Genomic DNA, 25813 nt, shown 5'->3' with positions numbered 1-25813 from the left:
GTTGAGCCACCTGATGAGTCTGGTTCTTTTTAATCCCATACGGACTGCCCCAATCCCTGCTGTCCTTCGGACCAAAAAAGTGCCCAACAGGCTGCGTCTGGGAGGCACAGTTCTACTCGAGGGTCTGCCTTGTTCGGATAGCTTAACGCAGCACTGCACAGCTTTGGCCCTCCAGCGACTGTTGGACTACACATCCCATCTTCCCAGACTGTTGGCCAGTGTGGTTGAGAATGGTGGAAGTTGTAGTCCAGTGGCATAAGAACATAAGAACAGCCCTGCTGGATCAGGTCCAAGGCCTATCTTGTCCAGCATCCTGTTTCACACAGTGGCCCACCAGATGCCGCTGGAAGCAACAGGCAGGGGTTGAGGGCATGCCCTCTCTCCTGCTGTTACTCCCCTGCAACACCTCCTCTGAGGCTAGAGGTGGCCTATAGCCCTCCGACTAGTAGCCGTTGATAGACCTCTCCTCCATGAAGTTATCCAAACCCTTCTTAAAGCCATCCCAGTTGTTGGCTGTCACCACATCTCGTGGCAGAGAATTCCACAAGTTGATTATGCATGTATGAAAAAGTATTTCTGTTTGTTGGTGCTAAATTTCTTGACAATCAATTTCATGGGATGACCCCTGGTTCTAGTGTTACATGAGAGGGAGAAGAATTTCTCTCTGTCCACTTTCTCCACACCATGCATGAACTGTTCAGGCATCTGCAGAACCAAGGCCGGAAACCCCTGCTCCAACCCTAAAAGCAACCACACTCCTCAGAACAGTTGCAGATCTTTTGTCATAGCCTGGGCAACCAGAAAGCCTTAAATGCAGAACAAATTTGCTAAATGGATCCAAACCTTCCACAACATGATTTTTATATTTGTGGCTCTGTTCTTTTTCCCTCCTAGAGGCTTGTTTATTTTCTTTTGTCAGATTCCCCCCCCCCACTTCTTGTTCTCCATTTCTTTGTGATGTTTCACTTGTGGGACATGCTATTTCATGGTTTTCATTTTATCTTTGAGGTTTCGTTGGTTTTGCTTTCCATTCAAAACACACACGCACACGCGCGCACACTCACTCACTCTTTTCAGAGTTGGCAGCTTGTAACTGTCAATTTCTTTCTATGTGGTTTCCCCCCTCTTCAGGTTGCTGCTTTGTTTTCTCCCCCTCCCTCTGCCTTTTCTCCCTGCTGTGTTGAATTTAGACGTTTCCCTTAACTTATTTTCTTTCCACTAAGCTTGGTAAATGGGGGGGGGGATAAATTATATAGGGAGAGTGGTGGTGTGTGTATGTAAGTGACCCCAATTGTATAGAGTGTTCTCCCCCGACTTGTTTGTTTTGTGGGACAGTGTAAGGGATTTTCAAGCTTAGGCCCACAGATATGGCTAGACTACAACTCAACCAACTTTGTGGCTGAGGATCATAGGATGCTGCCATATACTGAGTCAGATCAGTGGTCCATCTAGCTCAGTATTGTCTGCACAGACTGGCAGTGGCTTCTCCAAGGTTGCAGGCAGGAATCTCTCTCAGCCCTCTCTTGGAGATGCTGCCAGGGAGGGAACTTGGAACCTTCTGCTCTTCCCAGAGAGGCTCCATCTCCTAAGGGGAATATCTTGCTGTGCTCACACTTCTAGTCTTCCGTTCATATGCAACCAGGGTGGACCCTGCTTAGCTAAGGGGACAAGTCTTGCTTGCTGCCACAAGAACAGCTCTCCTCTCTGAGGAGAGGATGATGGGAGTTGTAGTTCAACCCTATGTGGGGGCCCAAACTTGAGAATCCTTGCTCTAAGGGATTATTAGGAAGAATCAACCAATGTGGACACGATCCATCATTTGTAAGTACAAATATGTAAGCAAAGGGAGCCACATGAGAGAGACGTCTTGCCCCCCCACCCCAATAATTTGTCATCTAGATTGACTCTGCCAATCTGTCCGATTCTAAGTATCCGTAAATATGCTTTGAGATATATCAGAGCATACACGAAGGGCCCAGCTAGGTTGGAGCAAAGGTCCATCTGGGTCAGCATTCTGCTTTCCACAGTGGCCAGCCAAATAAAAGGCCTCTAGGAAGCCCACAAGCAGAGTTTGAAGGCCACAGCCCACCCCCTGCACCTCCTTTGCTCACCAGCAACTGGGATTCAAGTGAGAGGAGAGCTGGTCTTGCCGTAGTAAGCACAACTTGTCCCCCTAGCTAAGCAGGGTCTGCCCTGGTTGCATATGAAAGGGAGACTAGAAGTATGAGCTCTGTAAGAGATTCCCCTCAGCAGGGGATGGAGCCGCTCTGGGCAGAGCATCTAGGTTCCAAGTTCCCTCCCTGGCAGCATCTCCAAGATAGGGCTGAGAGAGATTCCTGCCTTGCAACCTTGGAGAAGGTTACCCCTTCACTTACCCCTTCCCTATCTAAACTTCATATACTCCCCAGTGGAAGTTGCATCAGTTCTCGTTCACATATGTGAATGCCGATATGACTGGTGACTATTTGAGAGGGGCAGTGGGGAGCCCCCCCCCTTATGACATACGGCATAATGTCATCCCATCGGCATAATGTGAAAAAGGAGAATTTGAACCTGTGTCTCCCACTACTACACCACACTGAATCTCAGATCAGAGACAGCTATTTCTGTATACCTCTCTGCAGAGTGATATCAGTATTCATAATACTCCAGCAGTGAGGAGGCGGGTGATGCCAGAATTCCTGAAATGACAAGGATTTTAATTTTGCTGTTCACTGAAATATGCAATAATTCTATGTTTGCTTCGCGTGTTGATAGATGAAGGCCGTTCTACATGTGGGGTTTGGGGAGGGAAATCCAAGATAGGGGCAATACAGATGGTGAATAGACATCAGTAGACAATAGACTTCAGTTTTTCAAACTGAGGGAGACATGCACAGACAACCCCCAAAGATGAAGCCACGCATTGGCTTAGTAATTATGAAGGCAAATTGCTTCCTTTTCTTCCTCTTGCAAGTGAGAAGAAAGAAAGAAAGTGTTCTCTGTTTTGCCACAAGTAACCAAAGAAGGTAGTCATGGGTGTAAGAAGGCAGGAGATAGGCTTTGGAGCCATCCTGCTCCATCCCCAGTTCCACTGGTAACTGTTTACCGGGGCTGCAGTGTTTCAGGCTAAAGGTAAGAGGTAAAACACAATAAAAACTAATAAAAGCCCCTCGTGTCGAATAACATCTTAGGGCGAAGACTAGACTGTACAGATGAGCAAATCGACTAGAGTTACATTGATTCGAGCTTGAATCGAGATGATTTGATAGATTTGAACTCAAATCAAATCACCCCTAGAATAAAGGGACTGATTCGAGTTAGAATCAAATCAGTCCTGATTCGAGCTCGAACCAATTCGAGTGATTCAAGTGGTGAGCACCATTTTGGAGGACTGTTTCTCCTTTGCTTGGTTTTTTTTTTTTTTTTTTTTTTTGGCACTGGCTTCCTATTGGCTTGAGATCTCACATATACGCTGATGGGATCTGAGCTGCTGGTGACTGACCAGGAGAGGGATCTTGGGGTCATGGTGGACAGCTCGTTGAAAGTGTCGACTCAATGTGCGGCAGCTGTGAAAAAGGCCAATTCCATGCTAGGGATCATTAGGAAGGGGATTGAAAATGAAACAGCTACTATTAAAATGCCCTTATACAAAATTATGGTGGGGCCACACCTGGAGTACTGCATACAATTCTGGTCACCACATCTTAAAAAGGACATTGTAGAACTGGAAAAGGTGCCAAAGAGGGCAACCAAGATGATCAGGGGCCTAGAGCACCTTTCTTATGAAGCAAGGCTACAACACCTGGGGCTTTTTAGTTTAGAAAAAAAGACGACTGTGGGGAGACATGATAGAGGTCTATACAATCAGGTATGGTGTGGAGAAAGTGGAGAGAGAGAAATTCTTTTCCCTCTCACACAACACTAGAACCAGGGGTCACTCCATGAAATTGATTGCCAGGAGGTCTAGGACCAACAAACGGAAGTACATTTTCACACAACCCGTGATCCACTTGTGGAACTCTCTGCCACAGGATGTGGTGACAGCCAACATCCTGGATGGTTTTAAAAGGGGGTTGGATGACTTCATGGAGGAGAGGTTTATCAGTGGCTACCAGTCGGAGGGCTGTGAGCCACCTCCAGCCTCAAAGGCAGGATGCCTCTGAGTACCAGTTGCAAGGGAGTAATGGCAGGAGAGAAGACATGCCCTCAATTCCTGTCTGTGGCTTCCAGCGGCATTTGGTGGGCCACTGTGTGAGACAGGATGCTGGACTAGATGGGCCTTGGGCCTGATCCAGCAGCGCTGTTCTTATGTTAACTACAACATCTGCTCACGCACCACTCAGATGGATGGTGTCCTCCCTGTACCAGGCATGCAGGGAGGCCATGGACCAGTCCCAGTGGGAGGCATGCTGTTTTGCTGTCCCTTATGGTGCACGGGTGGGGACAAGAGAGCAAAGGGACATCTGCTGGTGTTGTGGCCAGCCTCTCCCATGCCGCAAAGCACAGGAGGGCTGTTCTGCATGTGGAGGTGCTGGACACTGACCACATGGCAGATGAGCTGTTGGTGGCCAAAGATCACCATGTGGGTGGATGGTTGTCTGGGCAGCGAATCCTTCACTGGGGTATCATGGTCACAATGCCACCAGCATAAGAAAGGCAGCGGAGCAGGGTCAGTTTGTGTCCATCCATTGTGTGGCGCACACTCTGAACCTGGTCTTGCAGGATGCAATTGGCCCTTCTGGGGCTGTGGCCAGGTGTGTGGTGTCCTGCTGGGCACCATGCTGTTCTTGTGGAGCATCTTGTGGAGAGGTGCCACAAGATCGCCACTTTCTTCCACTAGAGCACAAAGGGTAGGCAGATTCTCAAGGAGAGGCCTCTTGCGCTTGGCCTACCTGAACACCTGATTCCTCAAGATGTTCCAACTCAGTGGAACTCCACTTTTTCTTGCTCCAGCACCTGCAGAAGCAAGAGGCGGCCAACTACACACTGGCAAAGAGGTGTGGCTTGGAAGTATATGATCTGTCCAACCATGCTCATTTCCAAGGTTGTCTTGACACTCGAGTTGTGCTGGTCTGTGATCATAAGGAATTGAATTGACACTCGAGACATCCTTGGCTGCCACAAACAGCTTGTGTGCTGAAACTGCAACACTGAGCCAGACTTTGACCGCCACTCTTCTCCTCTGTAAGATGATGGATGAGCCCCAGTCCATGCTGAACACTGAAGAAGCAATCACCTTGGCAGGTTGGCTGAGGACTGGAGTCTTGGATCAGCTCAGCACATGCTTGAGTGCATCAGCAGCGCATGTTTTGTCCTGCCTATGTGACCCCAGGATGAAGGGGAAAGCTGTCACCCCTGACCAGCTGCCCAGGCCGAGGAACCTCCTGGTCGAAGAGGTTCGGCAAGCCCAGGAGTAGAGGCTCAGATGCAATCAGGAGGAGGGTGCTTGGGCACCTCTTGCTAGTTCACAGTGCACCACTAGTAGCACCACCCTCACTTCCCAGTCCAGCAGCTTGGTGCCCCTTGGCAGCGCCAAATGAGCCCATGGTTCTGCCTCTGCAGTCCAGCAGGCGGTTCATGGAGGGGTTCCTTGGCACTGCTCAGTTCCTTCATGGCTCAGCCAGGGGGACGGGAGGAGCCCACAAAGCCCTGCAGCAGTGCTGACCCATGAAGTTAGAGCAACACCATTTCTGATGGCCTTCAGAAGGGCATGGAAGACACATCTGTTCAGTCAGGCTTTTAGCTGATTTTGGGGAAATGGAAAACTGAACTGATTTTAAAGATAAAGTGTGCCGTTGAGTCAGTGTCGACTCCTGGTTCCCACAGAGCCCTGTGGTTGTCTTTGGTAGAATACAGGAGGGGTTTACCATTGCCTCCTCCCACGCAGCAGGCGAGATGATGCCTTTCAGCATCTTCCTATATTGCTGCTGCCCGATATAGTACCAGCGGGGATTTGAACTGGCAACATTCTGCTTGTTAGTCAAGCATTTCCCTGCTGCGCCACTTAAAGTGGTTCTGAGTTTTTTTTAGAAAAATGAAATTCAGCAGAGAAAAATGCGAAGTTTTGCAGTTAGGCAAGAAGAAGCAGAAGATCAGATCAAATTAAATGTAGAGTTATAGGATTGGGGATAACCGGCCTATGGTATATGTGAAAAGGATCTCGGGATTGCTTTAATTGTTTTACTTGTGTTTTAATAGTTTGAACATTTTAAATTTTAATTGTTGAAATGTTTTAATCTTTTTATTGGTCGTTTTTATTGTTTGGCTGCAAACTGCCCAGAGAACTTGCATTTTGGGCGGTATAAAAATGTGATAAATAAATAAATAAATTGTGGGTGATGATAAGCTGAACGTGAATCAGATGTGTGATGCAACTGCAAAAAAGGCTAATGTGATTTTAGGCTGCATTTATAGAACCAGAGTTTCCAGTAAGGAGAATTAATAGTTTTACTTCATTCCAACTAGAGTATTATCATGAGTATTGCCATCTTGTGTATTACGTTCTGTTCCAGGCACCAAACTTTAAGAAAAACTAGCTGGGTCAGGCGCAGAGCATCTGCACCTCTAGTCTGCCGTTTTCCCCACCCGCCTGCTGCCGTTTCCCCCGCGGCCCGCCCACCGCCATTGCCATTGTTGTTTTCTTCCGGCCCTACCTCCACCACCTACTTTCTGCCTGCTCACCCCTGCCATTTTCTCTGCTTGCCCGCTCGCACTGCAGCCATTCGCCACCATTCTCCCCCCCACTGACATTTTCTTCCCTCCCACCCATCCCCATCGCTATCCAGCAGCTGCTCGGAACTCTCGCGAGAGCTGCCACACATGGGATTAGCGACAGGTACGCCTTAGAGAAATATATAGAGAGATGTAGACAAATTGGAATGTGTTCAGAGGAGGATGACAAAGATTATTGGGGGTCTGAAAAACAAATGCCAGTTGAAAAGACATAAGTAACTTGGTATGTTCAGCCTGGAGAAAACTGGGGGAAAAATATTATAGCACTCTTCAAATACCTGATAGAAGAGAGGAAAGAGTTGTTTTCTGCTTCCCCATTAGAACAGAGTTAATCAATTTAAGTTACAGAAAGAAAGGTTTTGGTTGAGAATTAAAAGAAATGTCTTAATGTAAGAGCAGTTTGACAATGCAAACAGTTAAATAGGGGAGGGGAGTCTCTCTCACTTTTTTACTTAAAGTCTTCAAGCAGAGACTGGACAGCCTTCTCTTGGGAATGCTCTAGGGGTAGTTTCCGAACTGAAATTTTTCCAAAGTGAAATGTGAAGTGAATTTCCAGGTTCGTCCCTAGAAGAAACTTGGCGGGGAGGGGGGAATTCAGATGGTTCCTTCACATTGCTGGTAGAGGAGTTAGACTAGACGGCTTCCATGGTTGCCTCCAGCCCTGTGCGTTCATGGATTCAAAACATAACAACGAGCAGGGGACATTTCCCCCCTCCTCCTGCCACCCCCAACTTCTGAATACCAAACAAAAAAAAAGTTGGGCACCAAACTTTTTGACTTCTCTCTGCAACAAAAATCCTTCCCAGCCTTCACACCGTTTGTCTCTCGGTTTGATATTTGACTGGCATTTCCTCCGTTTCTTCTTCTTGTCATTTTAAACTGTGTTCGCTTCTGATGTGGTCTGCAGAGCTTTTTACTTGTTCAAGTCATGTTAGTCTGGGGGCAGATCCGTGGGCAATTATGACACGATTTACAGGAGTAAAACACGGGTGGATGTAGCATTTGCAAGAGAGAAGAAAGGGCCCTGCGTGGCCCATGCTGAATCGTGGATCTTGTGAGCCTGAGGGTATGCCCTTCAAATCTGCAACGACCTTGAGGCATCTTGGAAAAGTTGCAGGAAGGGTTGCTTGCTTAAGCTGTGGCTGGCTTCTTGGCCAGTTCAAAGAGGCTTCTCTTGCTCTATACCAGGCCTGCTCAACATTTACCCTTCTGCAGATGTTGTCCTACAACTCCCATAATCCCTTCCACTGTGGGTGGGCATTATGGGAGTTGTAGTCCAAAAACAGAGAGTGGGGGCTAAGTTGAGCAGGCCGGTACCTTCGTCCAGCTGCCACAATTGTTCCTAAGATAGACACCAGCAACAGCCACTGGAGGGATGCTGTGCTGGGGATGGATACGGCCAGTTGCTCTCCCTCTGCTAAATAAAGAGAATCACCACTTTTCAAAAGTGCCTCTGTGTTCAGTTAGCAGGGGACGCTTAGATGGCACTTCTACACCACAAAGTTTAGGATGATGTATATAATTCTCCCCCACTATTTCATCCTCACAACAACCCTGTGAAGTAGATTAGGCTGAGGGGGGGAAGATAGTGGCCCCAGCCTACCCTGTGAACTTCACTACCACTATAAATATGTGTATACCACTTTTCAACAAAAGTTCTCAAAATGGTTGAGAAAGAGGAGGAAGGAAGGCGGTTTCCTTTCCCAAAAGAGCACACAATCTAAAAAGAAACTCAAGGCAGACACCAGCAGCAACCACTAGAGAGATGTTGTGCTGGGTTTGGGCAGGGCCAGTTGCTCTCCCCCTGCTAAAAACAAGAGAATCACCACTTTTGGAGGTGCCTCTTTACTCACTTAGCAGGGATCTGAGTGGGAATTTTGAGCTTGGGTCAATATTTCTAGCACAGCATTTTGACTGACTCTATATAGAAATGGACTTACTGCTTCAAACCTGCAGAAAAGGCTTTTATCTCCTGCTGTTCTTCTGTCCACAGAAATCTGGGCCAAAATTTAAAGTGTCAACTATTGCTCTTTGCTGGGGTTTTCTTGGCTGAAGTGTGTGTTTGTGGTGGTGGTGGTGAGGGGCCCAGTCACGAATCCTGATCCTTAACCCCCTTCGCTGTGTTTTATGGAACACAACATTTTTTTGTGGCAGTCTCTCGAGAGGGACTGTATCTCAAGAGTGTATTCCTGAGGGCGTTCCCCAGTTCATGGTCTGCTCTCTCGCTTGGAAGAAGCCCCTGTAGTCCAGGGAGGGTCTTGCTTCTTTTAGTGAATCCATGAATCTGGGCATTCTTGGCCAGAGGTGCAGCATCACTTGGGTGATTCTGACCACTACTTGTGCCTGCGCAGAAACCAGAACTCCCTAGGCCTGGGCTTATAGCTGGCTCAACCCAGACATAACACTTTCACAGTGGGGGTTGGGGGGAGAGGATGATCAGCTGAGCCTTGGAGGGCACTCGTGGTCTCCAGCCCATGATTTAGGGATTGCAGTACTGCTTGCTATACCCAGCATAGTTTGAGACACTGTAAAGTCAAAGGCAGGATTGCACCTACTGTACCTTCCCCACAGATGACCCACCTGTCCTCTTTGGCTGCGCTGCTTGCAGTGAATGATGCAGCCAACTGGCAGCTGGAGAAATGCAGCCCAGCCTCCAGAAATCCCACAATGCACTGGACAAGGAGTGTGGCGCTTTATGGGGGGGGATTTCCCTCTGCCGGGCACTCTAGCCACCTGGCTCTATGAACGCTCTATGAACCTCTGCTAACTTGGCAAAGAGGCACCTTTTAACGTGCTGATTCTTTTTATTTAGCAGGAGGAGAGTAACTGGCCCTATCCACCCCCCACCCCCAGCACAATACCTCCAGTGACTGTTGCTTGTGTCTGTTTTACATTTCTTTTTAGATGGTGAGCCCTTTGGGGACAGGGAGCCATCTTATTTATTTATTGTTTCTTTGTGTAAACTGCCCTGAGCCTTTATTGGAAGGGCGGTATAGAAATTGAACGAACGAACGCTCAGGCTTTAGGCAGACCAGGGACTGGGGGAAGTGACTTGAATAGCAAGCCAGAGGTTGCCGGTTCGAATCCCTGCTGATACGTTTCCCAGAGTATGGGAAACACCTATATCGGGCAGCAGCGATATAGGAAGATGCTGAAAGACATCATCTCATACTGCGTGGGAAATAGCAATGCGAAACCCCTCCTGTATTCTACCAAAGACAACCAAAGGGCTCTGTGGTTGCCAGGAGTCGACACAGACTCAACAGCACACTTTACCCCAGTGAAGAGCGCCGAGACCAGGATCAGTCCCAATGCTCTACATATACCTGGGTAGGGCTGCTCGTGTGAATAACTTCTGTATGTATCAGCTATACTTCAGCAGTTATTTGCAGTGAGTAATTCCAAAGAGTTTTGACTTTTCACTTCTTAAAATGCCCCCCAGCGCTTTCCTTGAAGGATTGGGGCATGCTTTACAGAAGATTGAGAGCAGGGCAGATCTTAGCTTGAAGGCAGAGTATTTTGAAGAAGAAGAAGAAGAAGAAGCAGGGGAATGAAACTTCGCTCTGCAGTTCTTCCGATTGACCTCTGACGCCCACAGTGTGAGGCTCCATGATAGTCAAGGGACCGGCACAATTATCCTAGCGCTCTGTTCCTGCCATTGATATATTGTTCAGAGGGAACTCTAACAATAGCAGCCGCTCATGAATTTGGAACTCACAGCAAGGGAAGGTGCTCACTTCCAGGTGGTAGGATGATTTTAGAATATAGTGAGAGAGATGTGCGTTCATAAGAGGACGAAATTTCTAGAAGTGGATATTGTAGGCAAGGATGTGATGACACATTTGAGTTCTGGGAAACACGCGATTGGCAGGTCATTGCGAGAGACTGGGTCAAAGTTTTGCATGGTTGTGTTGACGGGGGGAGCATTCCTTCCTCTGAAAAGCCTGATTTTGTGCTCAGAGTAGATAATGCAAACATTCATAGTGACAGCCTGTTTTCCTTTTCCACCAGTAGGAACATAACATAGTTAAGGAGTGAGAATTCCCCATCCCCATATGGGGAAAGGCAGTTTGGGATTGCCTTTTCCCTTATGAATCTCCCCAGTTGTTCTCTTGTCAGGTGGGGTCTTGCTCTGAATTCTGATGTCCAGGCCGGCATCAGGGCTCAGCATTGGTTGGCATGTTCTGTGGTCCAGACGCCACCAAAGGGCCGCTGCTGGCCGCTGGAGTCCTCTGCTCTTCCTCTTTGCCATTGCCAAAGCCTTGTCCTTTAGGACCAAGAAAGCCAGCAGAACAGAGCAGGTGGGGGCAGGTGGAGCAATTCCTGCTCACCATTGTTGTTGCTTGCTCACCTGCAAGTGGTGATGGGGAGGAGGAGGAGGAGTAGCAGCTTCTCACTCACCTTGCTCTCTCCCGTAGGGCACAGGAGGGGAATTGAGTCCTAGTAGGAGGTCAACGAAACAAAGGATTTTTGTTCCTCTTACTGAGGGAGGCTTGCCCAAGGACCCACCAAAGCCTCAACCAGCGTTGGTTGGCATTGTCCATTAATAAGCTACTCAGCACAAGAGGCAGGGTCTTCCCAGTGGTGGCACCTTCACTGTGGGACTCCCTTGACAAATATGTTTGGCCGGGTTACTCTATTCGTTTTCAGAAAGTTTGAAGAAACCCTTCAATTGAAGTGAGAATTTGAAGAGGTGTTTTAATTTGTCTAGACCAGGGTACTCCAGATGTTGCTCCAGATGTTGCTGAACTACAACTCCCATCATTCTTTGCCACAAACAAATTTATCCAGGGTGAAGGGGGTTGTAGCTCAGCAGCATCTGGTTGGGAATCCCTGGTCTAAGGGCCGTACTGAGGGTTTGATAGGGGACATTCTGTGGTTGCTAGGGTTGCTTTTGTGTTATCTGAGTTTTAGTATTTTCTTGTTGTCATGCTTTTAGCGATTGACATCTGGACTAGCTCTGCAGCAGTGCGAGGATGTTCCGCTAGCAAATTCCAAGTGGAATTTCGATGCACTTTTGCATTTGGATTCAATAGGATGCACATGTGCAATATGTGATACAGCAGCCCCTCCTGTGAAACCTTTTCCTCTGTCCAGATATGTTGTAGGGAACAATGCACAACAGTGTGCACCCACTAAGCTACACAGCCACTGTGTGTGTGTGTGTGTGTGTGTGTGTGTGTGTGTGTGTGTGTACGCACAGTACCTTTATTTATTGCATGAGTGCAGTGTTTGCCTGGAAGCCAGCCAATGAGTTTTTAAAGTTTTCCATCCCGACTGCATTGCAGCTACAAGGCAGGGTAGAAACTACAAACAAGAGAAAAGCCCAATTCAGACATTACTCAGTACAAGTGTACAGATGTCTACACGCTTATACACATGTTTGTGCAAACTGGTGTTCATTTGAAAAGTGAACCTGGATGCAGGCCCTTCAAATGCATGGTACAGATAGGAAGTGTACTTCTCCAACTGTGTTCAGCATAACTTGTGAATGATTGTACCTTTGTACAGATTCGTACCTGTGTGCACTATACACTCGCTGTACAAGTGTAGAACATAACATGTGAATGGGTCTAAAGATGTGCAAAATCTGTGCACATCTTTAGGCCCATTCATATGTTAGGTTCACAAGTATCTCTGCCTTCCTGCATGCTGGCATTGCATGTCCAGGATACGTCTCTACAAAAGCAATAGTGTGGTTTTTGCAAAGCACATTTAAATCATTATTGCACATCACATGAATATTTATGGCTATCCTAGTGCACATCATTTTGTGCACCCCACTGCTGGTTGCTTTTCCTCATCTAGATGGGATGGAAATATTCTCCAAAGTCCAATTTACCTCTCTTTATTTTGTTCTGTTCCCTTTCCACTGGGAAGGAGCAATGAGTGGTTTTTCTTGTAAGGCAAAGAGGGTCTCCCTTGTTCACTGCAGCAGGGAATTTCACCGGAGTCTGAAGCTTCCTCATGCAGGTGGAATAGCCTGAAGCCATTGTCCCAGAGGAGAACTGAGATCTGGGTCCTTTGTTCTATTCCTACACAGAGAAGAAGAGAGTGGCTGAAGCGGAGGACGGCATCTCCGGTTACAAAAACCATCTTGCAGATCCTTCACCTGGTTGATGCTGTCACTCTGGGGCTCCAAACCCATTCACCACGGATTCCTTTCTCAGCAGTGGATCAGCTGCTTTTGCATGTCGGAAGTTCTAGGTTTCTAAAGAAACAAAACAGATGATTAAATGCATTAATAAATGCTGTTTTGAATTTATATGCCTGTAAACCCTCACTTCTTCTCTTGCTGTGAGCCATATCTCAGCACCCCTGCTTTCAGAGAAGGGGATCTGATGACATGGACGATGTGGAACAGTGGGTTCAGGAGGCCCCCCCAGGGAAGAGCCACAAAACCAGTCCCCCATTGGGTGTTTTGGAATGGGAGTTCCGTGAACCAATGGAACCTCCCTCCTCTGAGGCACAAGAGAGCACCCTTCTACTATCACACCATGTCCAGTACCAGAAGGAGATTCCCCACTTCCACTGGAGCCCGCACCAGCAGGATAGGGCCCAGCCCCTTTAAGCCCAGGCAGATTTCCTCTGAGGAAGTGAAGTTTAGGATACCCCTCTTAACGAGCTTGCTGCCTCTTGAGTTACTTTTTCCCAGTCTTACTTGTAACAGCTCCCACAGTTACCTCTCCATGGTCCTGACCATCTGTGTATTAGCCTGCTGTATTTGTGTTTTCACTCGAGGCACAAATGACCAGGTTCAGACTAGCATACTTCGGACCCATTATGCAAAAACTCAGCTCAGTCCATAATGCTGACTAATCATTCCATAATGCTGGGGAAAGCTGAAGGAAAGAGAAGAAGAGGACGACCAGCATCAAGATACATGGACTCAATTACACCAGCAAGAATGCACCACTGAGACCTTAAAGGCCAAGTTGAAGACAGATCATCCTGGAGAGAATCTATCTATGTAGTCACTAAGAGTCGACACTGACTTGAAGGCACTTAATCAATCAATCAATCAATCAATCACTTGTGCCGGGCCAGGCCAGTATACCCTGCCACTTCTAGTCTGAAACAGAATATCAGTATGGAAATATCAGTATTTCCAGTATTTCCAGTTTATCGAGTTTATATCAGTTTATCAGTCAAACTGTGCTCTCTCTCTCTCTTCTCTTCTCCTCTCCTCTCCATCCTCCTTTTCCTTGTGTTTAATCGCTTAGCTTGTAAACCACAGAATGTAGTGTGTGTCTCATTTTTACTTATTTATAGTACCTAGAGTCACCTTAAGTGGCACAGCAGGGAAACCTAGAGTACCTAGAGTCACCTTAAGTGGCACAAGCAGAAGGTTGCCATTTGAATCCCCGCTGGTACTATATCGGGCAGCAGCAATATAGGAAGATGCTGAAAGGCATCATCTCATACTGCGTGGGAGGAGGCAATGGTCAACCCCTCCTGTATTCTACCAAAGACAACCACAGGGCTCTGTGGGTGCCAGGACACCAACTTGATGGCACGCTTTACCTTGACAGTACCTAGTTACTGTAGATGCTCTACAGGTCGCAATGTATATATTTCCCTTACTGTGTGGAATAAATGAGTCTTGAATGTTTTATTGATTTCTGTAAATTCTGAACTTCGAAGAGAAGTTTCCGATAAAGTGTTTTTCATCTTATTCTACATCAAGAGCTACGTGCTCTATTTTAATATATGTTTTCTTGCTTCTCTAGCCCACTATATTCCTTGCTAGTCTTCTGTTTTGTGCTGCTATTCTAGCCTGTCTGTATCTTGGCCATATCTTGGGCATCATTTTAAAAGAAAAAACGTTTGTTCCATGTACAAAGGTTAGTCCCCACTCATTTCAGTGAGAGGATGTGTTTACGGTAGAAATGAATTAGACTTAACAGTGCCTTGCTTTTGGATGGATTGTGTCCTATCCCTCTGATTACTTAAGAAAGCAAGTTTGTGTGCTGTTGGTGAGTAGTGAGCCTTCTGTATTCCTGACGCCGACATTCTGATGAGTTCCAGGGATGCTCCTACAGGATTCCAATTCCAGCCTGCAGTTGTGTAAATAAACAGATATCACAATCGGCATCACCCAAATCCCTAGGTGGTGATTCTCTTTATTGAGCAGGGGGAGATCAACTGGCCCTATCTATCCCCAGCACAGTACCTCCAGTGGCTGTTGCTGGTGTCTGTCTTATGTTTCTTTTTTGGATTGTGAGCCCTTTGGGGACAGGGAGCCATCTCTATCTATCTATCTATCTATCTATCTATCTATCTATCTATCTATCTATCTATCTACTGTATCTATTTCTATGTAAACTTCTTTGGGAACTTTTGTTGAAAAGCGGTATATAAATATTTGTTGTATCGTGTTGGTGTATCCATATTTCTCATCCAGAAAGGGAAAGAAACCTTGGAACTCCTCGGAGCTTGGTGAAACTGGGCGTGTGCAACAATATGGCACATTACCCAACAATTACATACAAACCTGTGTTTTTGAGTCATTAGAACTACAGGACATGATCCATGCAAAAATGAAGCACTGTTACTGCACATGCCTTTGATTTTAAATGGGGAGGGATAAGCACAGAGCCTTAGCTATAACCCTTGAAACTAATACCATTGACCCATCTAGCCCATTATTGTCTACACTGACTGGCAGTAGCTCTCCCGCATTTCAGACGGGGGTCTGTCCCAGCCTGACCTGGAGATGCTGCCAGGGATTGAACCTGGGACCTTCTGCATGCAAAGCAGATGTTCTACCTGTGCTCAGTTCCAAGTTCTGATTTGTGCATTTTCCCTTCCTTGTAGCATTGAAAGGGAGTCTGCCTCCACAGCCATCTCAAAGAAAATGTCTTATGGTTCCATTGACGGGAGTGCGTTTGGAAGCCGGAGCACCCTTGGAGGCCCTTCAAGGCAAGGATACCAACCCTTAGGTAATAATGACTTCCGTGTACATTAATTCTTTTTCATCTTTCTTCGTAGTACTACAAATATTTATATACTGCTTTTCAACAGAGGCAGTTTAGACAGAGAAGTAACAAACAACAAAGAAGATGGCCCCCTGTCCCCAAAGGGCTCACAATCTAAGAAGAAACACAAGGTGGACACCAGCAACAGTCACTGGAGGCATGCTGGGGTGGGGTTGGATAGGGCCAGTTGCTCTCCCCCTGCTAAATATAAGAGACTCACCACTTTGAAAGCTGCCTCTTTGCTCTGAGTTTCTCTTCTTCCATGTAACGAAGGCCTCTGTCTTAGTCGAGAAGAGAACCCTCAAAATTCACGCATTCATAAGAGGATCTGAAGGGCTATTTTGATGTGCCTAGGGGCTTGTGCTGACCCAGCAGAATGTTTTAACACTTTGAACACACTACAAATGGGACTCTCCTCCTCTCTGTGCCCTGCCCCTTTCAAAAGTTTTGTGCCTTGAGGCACCGCTCACATATGCATGTGGGTGCCACGTGGGGCTTCTTGGGAAGCAAACCATCCCAACAGGAAACTGCATGGAGCAGCAGAGAGTAGGTAAGGACTGCTCTCCTCTCTTAAAGCTCCTGAACTGTGCTCAAAACATGGTTCGTGCACATCCCTAACATCAGTGTTCATGTCAGCAAGCCCTCCAGCTGTAGGTCAATGGGTGGCAAACTAAATTGGTTGGACAGCATACCCAATCTCTCTGCAGTGCTGAAGCAGTGACCAAGTCTATCTGCCCTGTGGAGGTTCCCTGCAGTTTTCTATCCTTGCATTCCCCTCATGGTGCTGAAAACTTCTTTATGTCCCTCTTATTTCCCTGAGACGAGAACTCAGAAAGGAAGAACTGGCAAAAACTCAATGGATGGTTACTCAACAACTGTTCAATACTCCCCTTTATTCATTTTGCATAAGCCAGAAGTGATAGCACTAAGTCCCCTGCTAACTGCTAAGACCCACCTCTTCACCCAAGCTTTTTCAGTTCTTTAAAATTTTAAGGTTTTAATTTGTGGGTGATTTTTAACTTGTTAAATTGTTTTAAGTTTGTGTATATATTTTAACTTGTTTTATGCTATTGTTAACCGCCCAGAGATGAAAGTTTGGGGCAGTGTACAAATTTGATTAATAAATAAATAATAAAATAAATAAATAAACTGAGCAAAGAGGCACCTTTTTAAAGTGGTGGGTCTCTTATATTTAGCAGGGGCGGAGCAACTGGCCCTATCCACCCCCAGGACAGCATCCCTCCAGTGACTATTCAGTGTCATTGTCGTAGAGAAACCTGCCCTTGTGCTCCATGCAGTTCTTCTCTTTTCCCTCTATGCTGCTAGAGAAAAGAAATGGAAGAGGGAAACTGCAAAGGAGTCAAGTGGGCTGGGATTGATGTGTGAGCAGGAAATAATCCAGGGGCTAAATTTAGCCCCTCGGCTGACCAGTTGCAATAGGTGCACCTGTGTGAGACGCAGGGAGGGAAATGACTAACTGGATAGCTGGATTCCTTGTGCGTCCCTCGGGAAGTTGGTGTCTCTTATTGCTCAGTGTATGTGGACAACTTGAAGGTATTTTATGAGAGGAATGGTACTCAAAGGAGGGAGATCTATGTCATTTTTTCCCCAGTGTAGGATGGAACCTGCCACCGGAGAAGACCATCTACCCACCTGTCCCCAGCAGAGGCTAAATAGAGATATGTTCTAGAAAGAAAGTATGCCTATTGCTTTAAGGCAAAGAAGCCCAAACCAACCAGAAGAGAGGAGTAAAAGAGAGAGGACCAGGGAGCTACAAGCTTGAATAGTGAACTGTGCAAATTGTTCAATCATTACTGTTTTAAGCTGTCTGAACAGGTACAAACAGCCGTGTAAAACCAGTCTCTGGCATTGCCAATGCAAGCAGGAAGCATCTTGCTGAAAGATGCTTAACCCAGCCAATGGCTCTGGATAATATGTGAGCTGAACCACACCCTGCAATGGAAGGCAAACTCTGAGATAATGCTCTGTAGGTCCATGACGTAGAGCTAAAGCAGACATTGCACTTGCCCTAAACATAACTGAGGTTATGCATTGCCATGTCAGTTCTTTATTATGCCATGTCAGTTCTTTTTTATTAACAGTACATTGTGATCGTGTTGTGTGATAAGTTTAGCTGAGGGAGATGTTCAAAAGCCGCCCCCCCCACACACACACTTTCTCTTTGAGATATCCCATGATGCATAGCTCATTGTTTGGGTGAACGTTCACTAGGCTCTTCCCTATTCAAACATGATGTTGCTGCACACGCTTCTCAGGCAGAAGAAGGACACTAGTGCCTTAAGAGTCTACCTTGGACACTTAATGCCTAGATACTCTCCTCAAGATCAGCAGCTCTCGCAGCTGCAGAGACTGCTAGGCAGGCTAATGACATCCGCTTGAACAGCCTCCCATGGGGACATAATGTACATATCGGGATGCCACAAGAGAACTTAATCATGGAATCCATAACGTGGATTCCTGAGGTGCAAACAAAACACACCTCTTCCACATGGAATGCCTTACAAATTATCAAAAGCAGCACACGAAAAGACCAGAAATTAGGGGTGCGCACAGAACTAGTACAGGAGGTTTGGTTTGAATTTGAACCGAACCTCTGGCCTGCGAGCCAGTTTGATTGAACCAGCTGGCGGTCCGGTCCATTTGGTCGAACCAGGTTTAACCTCTGCTTGTAAAGGGGAGCCCGGCTTCTGTGACGGCTCCTCTAAGCCCCTCCGGCGCTCCCTTCAGCAGTGCAAGCCAGCGGCACACACACCCCTATCAGAAATCCCAAGGTAAATGTAGCATCTGCACCAGTGTTTAGTCTTAGCATACTATAAAGCTGCTTGGGCCTCACTGACTAAATGACATGAAACTCCCAGTCCAAACCATGCACGATAGAAACATGCCATTTTCACAGGTAGGCTTCAGACTTCACCCAGTATAACAGAAAAATCAAAAATTCTGGGGAAAAAAATATATTAATGTGTCAGAAAATGTGGAGATAAACCCCCCAAACTTCTCCCATTTGAAAAGCATGGGGAATTATACCTTCCGACAAACTTTGGAAGTTTTCCTGGGTTCTTTTAAAGTCAAAGTCCAGACTTTCACAGAATTGTGAAGAAACAAACACGTTATATTTTTCCAGTTCACTGCATTCCAGTCCATGTTGTATTTCCACAAAAATCACTTAAGAAATCCAAAACACAATGTTTTTTGCAAAAATACTGTTTTTAAGGGTTCTCGGCAGGAACACTATTACATCCTCCAGACAAAATACTGCTTCTGCTCATCAACCAGCATGGGTGAAGGGAACGTTCATGGACATTGTGTGGTGCAGGAGGAATGCTTGCAAACTACAAACCCTTTTACGTGTGTCTGTGCACATTATTTATTAAAATATCTATTTTCCGCTCCTGCAGCACACTGCAGTTTGTGTAAAAAAACAAAATAATAAGACAAACATAAAAATCAAACAGTAAGATGAAATAGCATATAAAACTAAAATGGATTAAAACCAGAAAACAAATTAAGCCAATTTTAAAATGCTTCTTTTAAAGGATGGTTTTCTGACTCTTTTTAAAACTAATCTGAGACAGACTGGGAGGGCATTTCAAAGATGAGGAGCCATTACTGAGAAGGCCCTGTCGCCAGTACCCATCAATGAGATCTGTATCAATGGTGGGGCCAAAAGCAGGACCTGAGATGATGATGCGTGCTGGCATTTGGCCCGCGGAAGCACCTGATTGGCTGGGTGCCAGTTGGCCCAGCCATTGTGAGGAGGGGGCATCTTGGCTGCAGCCTGGGCTGGGAGGCGGGAGGCAGTGGGATGGACTGGCCCTGACCTGGCGCCAGAGGGGGTGAGTGAGCTTCTACATATTTAATTCTCTTGGGACATGCGTGCCCAGGATTTGGCGGCGGAACTCTCATGACACACTGCGAGAATTCCAAAGAGAGCAGGACTTAGGAGGAGAGGGGGAAGAAAGTGCCGGTGGTGGCCGGCCGGTGGGCAGAGGAGGGGGGAAAGAAAAGCGGCGGCGGGCAGTGGGCGGAGGGAGAGAAAGGCGGCGGCGGGCAGCAGGCGGGGGGAGAGAAAGGCAGCGGCGGGCAGCAGGCGGGGAGAGAGAAAGGCAGCAGCGGGCAGCAGGCGGGGGAGAGAAAGGCAGCGGCGGGCGGAGGGGGGAGAGAAAGGCGGTGGTGGCAGGCGGACGGGAGGGAGAAAAAGGCGACGGGGAGCCCTTTTGGCCACCTGCCGCGGCTCTGTGTGTGGGGAAGAATGGAAGGGGAGGAAGGCTGGAGAGCACAGGGCCGGAGGGAAGGGAAAGAGAAGAGAGACTGGACTGGGAGGAAGAGGGAGGGGAAAACAGCCGGCCCCAAAGCGCTGCACAGATGCTCTGTGTGGGGTCGGCTAGTTATTATTATTATTTTTAAAAAACAATATTCTAAAACATTAAAAACAATCAAAACAATATCAGTTAAAAGCCTGGGTGAACAGATGCGTATTTAATGACTGTTAAATATATATGTTAAAGATATGGGGCCAGGGGACAGTAGCTGACCACAGGCAGGTTATATCTTACTCTGCTTGCATTTTGCTTGTGAAGTGGAAGGACAGAGCATAAAGGTAAGGTGAGGTCACTGGGAGTGGACAGAGGGTATTTTTTCGAAATTAGGACTAGATGTTTGATGTGCGGATGGAACAAATGGTCAGTGGAGAGACTTAAGGATTAGTGGGGCTGCAATCACAACAGCAGAGAGAGCTGAATTTAACAAGAACACCCACAATATATTATGAATCTGCCTTGTACCTGGTTAGACCCATTTAGGCATTATCAACTCTGGCTGGCAGTGGTTCCTCATGGCCTTGGGCAGAGAGCTGTCTTGTTCCGGCTCTCCTGATCTGAGATATTTTAACTGGAGATGTTGGGAATTGAACTGGGATCCCTGGCATGTAATGTCTGCACTCATTCACTGTACTCATTCACCAGCAGCCTGGAAAAGGGAGATGCAGCAGGGACAGTGCAAGCTATTTTGCTCCCTGAGGTGAGGTCTCCAATGCTGCTTTGCCCCCCACCCCTGCTGGCTCCAGCCCCCTTTCAGAATGAACCCTTGTAGGCCTGAGAAAGGTGTGAGCTGAAAGGAAAGGAAAGGTTGCCAACAGCAGGAACCACTTTGCTTCACCTCATGAAAGGACCACCCCTGGGATAAAGGTTAGCAAGGGAAAGGTTAAAAATAGTGTAGCTATTCGTCTAAAGTGACATTCAACGATAAGAGAGTTCCTGATCATTGAAATCCCTTGCTGTAGGGAGGTCCTTACACAGTCTTTAGAGAGGGAATTTCCAACCTTGGGACAAGTAAAAACTTGTTTCTCCTCTGTCCTTCCACTGGTTGGATTGCCACTTCCATCATCTAGGGGTGTGCTCAGAACCGGCTGGTCCAGTTCAGTTCGAGTCCGAACTGGACTGAACCAAACTGGGCCAGTTCGTCCAGCACCCCCTTGACCCTGCCCCAGTCTGGTCCAGGAGGGTTTGCGAGGTTTTTAAAAAACAATAATTTTTTAATCGTCCGCTCTTCAGCCAGTTTTCAGCCTTTCCTCCTCGGCGCGGTGGCTGTTTTTGGAGGCCACCGTGCCTGCGAAATAGGCCTCTGCATGGCCTGGATCAATAAGGCCAATTAAGGGAATAATGGAGGCCGGCGGGGGGAGGGGGAACCTCTGTGGCCCCCCCCCGCTTGGACAACACCCCTGGAGGGGGTAAGTTACAAAATAAAAAACAAAACAAACTCATAACCCCCCCGGGGGGGTCGGTTCTGGGTCAGACCGAACGAGGTGATTCGGTTCGACCCCAACGGTCAAACCGGACTGGTTTGACATCAAACCTGTTTGCACATCCCTACCATTATCCCCTTCCACAATGGCTGGGTATTGCCAGATTTTGTCGGAAACAAATTTGGAAGCTCTTACTGAAGAAAAAGATGTCAAGAGATATTTCACGGGAAGCCAAAAAGCTTTGATAAAGTAGCAGCTCTTCTCATGGGAATTGCATGCAAATATTCTAGGAGGAACAGAGCCAGGAAGAAGTAGGAGGAACTGCCTGGCTATGAAGACAGAGGCAAAGAGACTGAGTCAAACAAGCCTGTGAGATTGGGTGGAGAACAGGGATGGCAATATCTCCATGACTGGCAAGAAGTGTGTTTGCGGGGGAGAATATCAATCCAGGAGTCACCCGTCAGTCACGCCAAGAGTCATTCTGCAGCTGCAAAGCATGAGCAATCACTGAGTTCATATCAGTAACACACAGGATTGCCTGAGCTTGTTGTCATTGCTCTTGGCACGCGTTTCTGCTCCAGTCATTGTGGCCGTCTGTGGATCTCCCTGCTTTCCAAGCACATCAGATTGAGGTGACATATGTATCCTGGGAAGGTTCCCAAGTCATCATCACCGATGACGGGAAATGTCAGTCCGCTAAGGAATGGAAGCTACTTTGGAAAACAGTTGCCTTTTAAAGCCTTCATTGTAGTCCGGATGACTAACATGGTGAGCAAAATTAGTCAATGTGAAAACCACAGACTTGAAGTGTGGGATAAGGGCCTCTCCTCTCAACGTTGCCAAGAGTAGTGGAGCAGGGGTGAGAAGACTTCCGAGAGGCACTTGCCCCCACCTGCAAGAACTTTGGGAGCTCCAGCATGAGCTCCAGTGGTTGTTGGCCTACAACTCCCATCATCCCTAGACCCAATAGCCAGTAGACAAGGGTGATGGGGTTTGTAGGCCAACAGCAGCTGGGGGGCTGCAGTTTGAATATATTCATTGGTAGAATAGCGGATTTTAACATCAAAACCACTGAATTTCAGGATAATTTCCACAGAATTATTTTATATATTTTAAATCAAATGTGTTGTCATATTTTTAGCTTAATACTTTTAACTGTCATTTCTATTATATGTTTTTTTTAACTTTTGCAAACCGCCTTGGGATTGTTTTTAATGAAAGGCGGTATATAAATTTAACAATCAATCAATCAATCAATCAATCAGTAATGTTGTGGGACAGAAGGGAAGCAAGAAAGGTTGCTCTGGGGGGAAGAGACTGGACAGAAATTAATGGGAAAGAAATGAAAGCAATCCTAAGCACCAAGGAAAGAGAGACTGGAAATGGTTTGGCCTTGCCACCACTCAATCAGTTACTCATTTTTGCAGTGTTTTCTGGAAGGGAAGGGAGGAAGAAACAAGCCCAAATGCCTGGGGAGCTATCTCAGATGAGCCTCAGTAGGTCCCAAGAGGCTTAGTCTTTGCCCCTGTAGTAGAGCCTGCACTTTGAGTTCAGAAGGTCCAGTACTTTAGTGGACAATTATCTGTTTGAGTATGAAGCAGCTTTTCAAAGCATGCAATTTCAAATATCTCTCTTTCCCCTCGCCCCCAAATGCTCTTTTTGGATGTAGCTTTGCTGGCTAAACCACATATACTCTGCTGCTCATAAAATTTGTAGGAGTAGAATATACTTGGCAGGTCTTCCAGTCCAGCCCTCTGCTCCCTGCAAGAAACTGCCACAGCATTCCCGACAGGGGGCCACCCAAATTCTGCATAAAGACCTCTGGAGAAGGATGTGCACTCAGTCTGAACAGACTTGATGTGCAGATGCCGTTTCAACTCAAGTTCTACCAAGTTAAAAAATGTTTTATAGTCCAGGTTTGTGGCCAAATATATACTCAATAGGCAATTCACAGTCAGTCCAGTTTGTCTGGTGAGTGTGCATGTATGATACACATTTTCAAACAGAATTGTGACTCATTCACACATTACACTTTAGGTGTACAAAACGTAATGTGGACATTAGGTCCATGTGATCCATGAAGAAGCGTGGTTGAACTTCGTTTAATTTGCTTCCCAGTAAGCCAGAACTGAGTTCTTGAAAATAACTATCCTAAGTACTCCCACCCCGTGTGCTGCTGCAACTTTATGAAAATATACAAATAAGGTGGGATCCTTAGGTAATAACATGGGATTCTTGGGGGAGGAGTCCATAGGTGCAAAAAGATTAAGAATCCCTGCTCTAGGCTCTGTGGATAAAACAAAAGGGTGTCCAGGCAAACCCTGTTGTCCATGCGGTCCCATTCTCTGCTATGAGCTCAGAAAACAGAACTGCAGATATCAAAGCATTAAGTCAATGGGAAAGGTGGAGTTAGGTTCCCAGAGGCCTGGGGGGAGGGGAACCAAGAAAGGGAGAAAGGTCAAAAATAATGGAAATAAAGTGCCCTAGTATGCTTTGTGGGTTTGTAGCTGCCCTGCAATGATCTCCCAAGAGTCCAAAATCTTCATTTCCCCCCATGATTTCTCACAGGAAAAGTTTAAAAACAAAACCCACAAATGAGCCACAAAATGGCTTCTTTCCTTATAATGTCAGCCAGAAATGACTTTGGACCCTGAAGCCGTAGATATGTGGAATTAACCCCTTCCTGACTTTTCCCCACTTATGCCAAGGTTGGGTGTCAATTACCCGACTGTGGATATGCGGAACTGTTGATGTTTGGTCCGTGAATGAAGAGGTTCACCTGCATTTGATATTGATGAGAGATGGAGGCATAAAATGAATGTAAGGAAAACACATTGGGAATTTACACAAATGGAAATGGAAGTGTTAATCCTTTCAAAAGAAGGAAAAATGTCGAGCTTTCTGAAGATCTCGAATTATGTACTCCTATACTGGCGGTGTGTGAGGAATAATATGAGTTATAGACACCCTAGATCCAGCTTTGCTTCACAAAACCCTCTTTTGCAACTATACATTTCCCTCTGGGCAGAGTGAGCAGCTGTAATTGATGCGCAACTACTGAAGAAAAGAGAAGATCCACTTCTCTGTTTATTTGTGTACAGATTGCACGGAAAGTGGTTGAGAACAGAGAATAAGTGCATCATCCTCTTGCTCCAGTAATGGTTAGTAAAATAAAACTCATGACATGATGTAACCATATTGCAAGTTTCCCTGCCTCGCCAAGAAACCACCAATAAAATGGACCTGGACCAGAGGTTGGGAAGTTCAGTGCAGGATTATGCTATGCTAAATGTTTTGTCTGGTCTGCTGTTTCTAGCAGCAGTACATTGTGTTTCCTGGTGAATCCAGCTTCTTTAGTGCTATAGCATCTTTAATGTATGAGTCATAATCCCTTCCCTTCGCATAAATGCTGCCCGTACGTGTTTACATGCTCTGTTTGTCTAGTGTCTTTGGGGGTGTAAAGGAGAGGAAAGTTGGCAAAGTTTATGCCTCATTTTTCCAGCTTCAGAGCAACCCCTACTCCCACCCCAATTATTTGACAGGTGAATGCTTATGATGGGAACAGAAAGGATGCACTCATAATTCTCCAGGACTGAGTCTGCTGGGCTCAGATGAGCGTTGGTAGAAATACAGATTTTATTTTTAATTTTTTTTATTATCTGTATGAGTGGATCTGACTACTTTCTCACCCATTCTGCCTCTACTTGAAACAAGACTTGAAACCCTGGACTTACTTTGTAAGCGGCCCAGAGAACAATTGTTATGGGATGGTGTCAACATTATGTTTTGTTGTTATGTTAATATTGTAGGGAAGTGGTAAGAGAATGCATGATGGATTCATGGCAGCACTTTTGACACAACATAAAAATCTATTGATTTTACAAAAAAAGTACGTTGCATCTGATTAAAAATTAAGAAGTTCTGGTAAGAACTAATCTGCCTACTTTCCTTTCATTATCCCTACAACTGGACTAAATTTAGTCCAAATCAGTTAGGCAGTTCACAAGTTAGCCCACTTGAACCTCAAATGTTCACATGTCTGCCATCTTGAATCGGGGTGGATGACATCATCACAAACTACTCCATTTAGGTGTCCCTATATGTCCTTCCAGCTGTAGCAGATTTGGTCCAAATCGGTTAGACGGTTCATAAGTTAGCCTACTGGTGCCTCAAAATGTTTATGCGTCTGCCCTCTTGAATCAGGGTGGATGGCATCTTCACAAAGGTGTCCCTACAGCTGCACCAAATCTGGTTCGTCCAAGCAGTTGAGGGAGAGAGAATGAATGAATGAATGCTGTGTGATTCATAAGCTTCCTTTCCTTAAGGAAAGTAGGCTAAAAAGTGAAAAACGACTATG

General features: G+C 46.4%; 1 protein-coding gene across 6 annotated transcripts in view; it reads left to right on the top strand.

Annotated features, from left to right (window-relative positions):
* The window catches only part of TSNARE1 (t-SNARE domain containing 1), a 610667-nt gene that overhangs the window by 109134 nt on the left and 475720 nt on the right, over positions 1 to 25813 (top strand). For all 6 annotated transcript variants that reach the window (XM_053249800.1, XM_053249796.1, XM_053249799.1 and 3 more), the window contains exon 2: positions 15532 to 15656. In XM_053249800.1, the coding sequence (XP_053105775.1) occupies positions 15532 to 15656 (125 nt within the window). The remainder of the gene's footprint in view (positions 1 to 15531; positions 15657 to 25813) is intronic.

Source organism: Hemicordylus capensis, chromosome 4 (assembly GCF_027244095.1).
Source record: "Hemicordylus capensis ecotype Gifberg chromosome 4, rHemCap1.1.pri, whole genome shotgun sequence".
NCBI lineage: Eukaryota > Metazoa > Chordata > Lepidosauria > Squamata > Cordylidae > Hemicordylus > Hemicordylus capensis.
The sequence above is the reverse complement of the archived record's forward strand: the minus strand, read 5'-3'. Positions and strand labels throughout refer to the sequence as shown.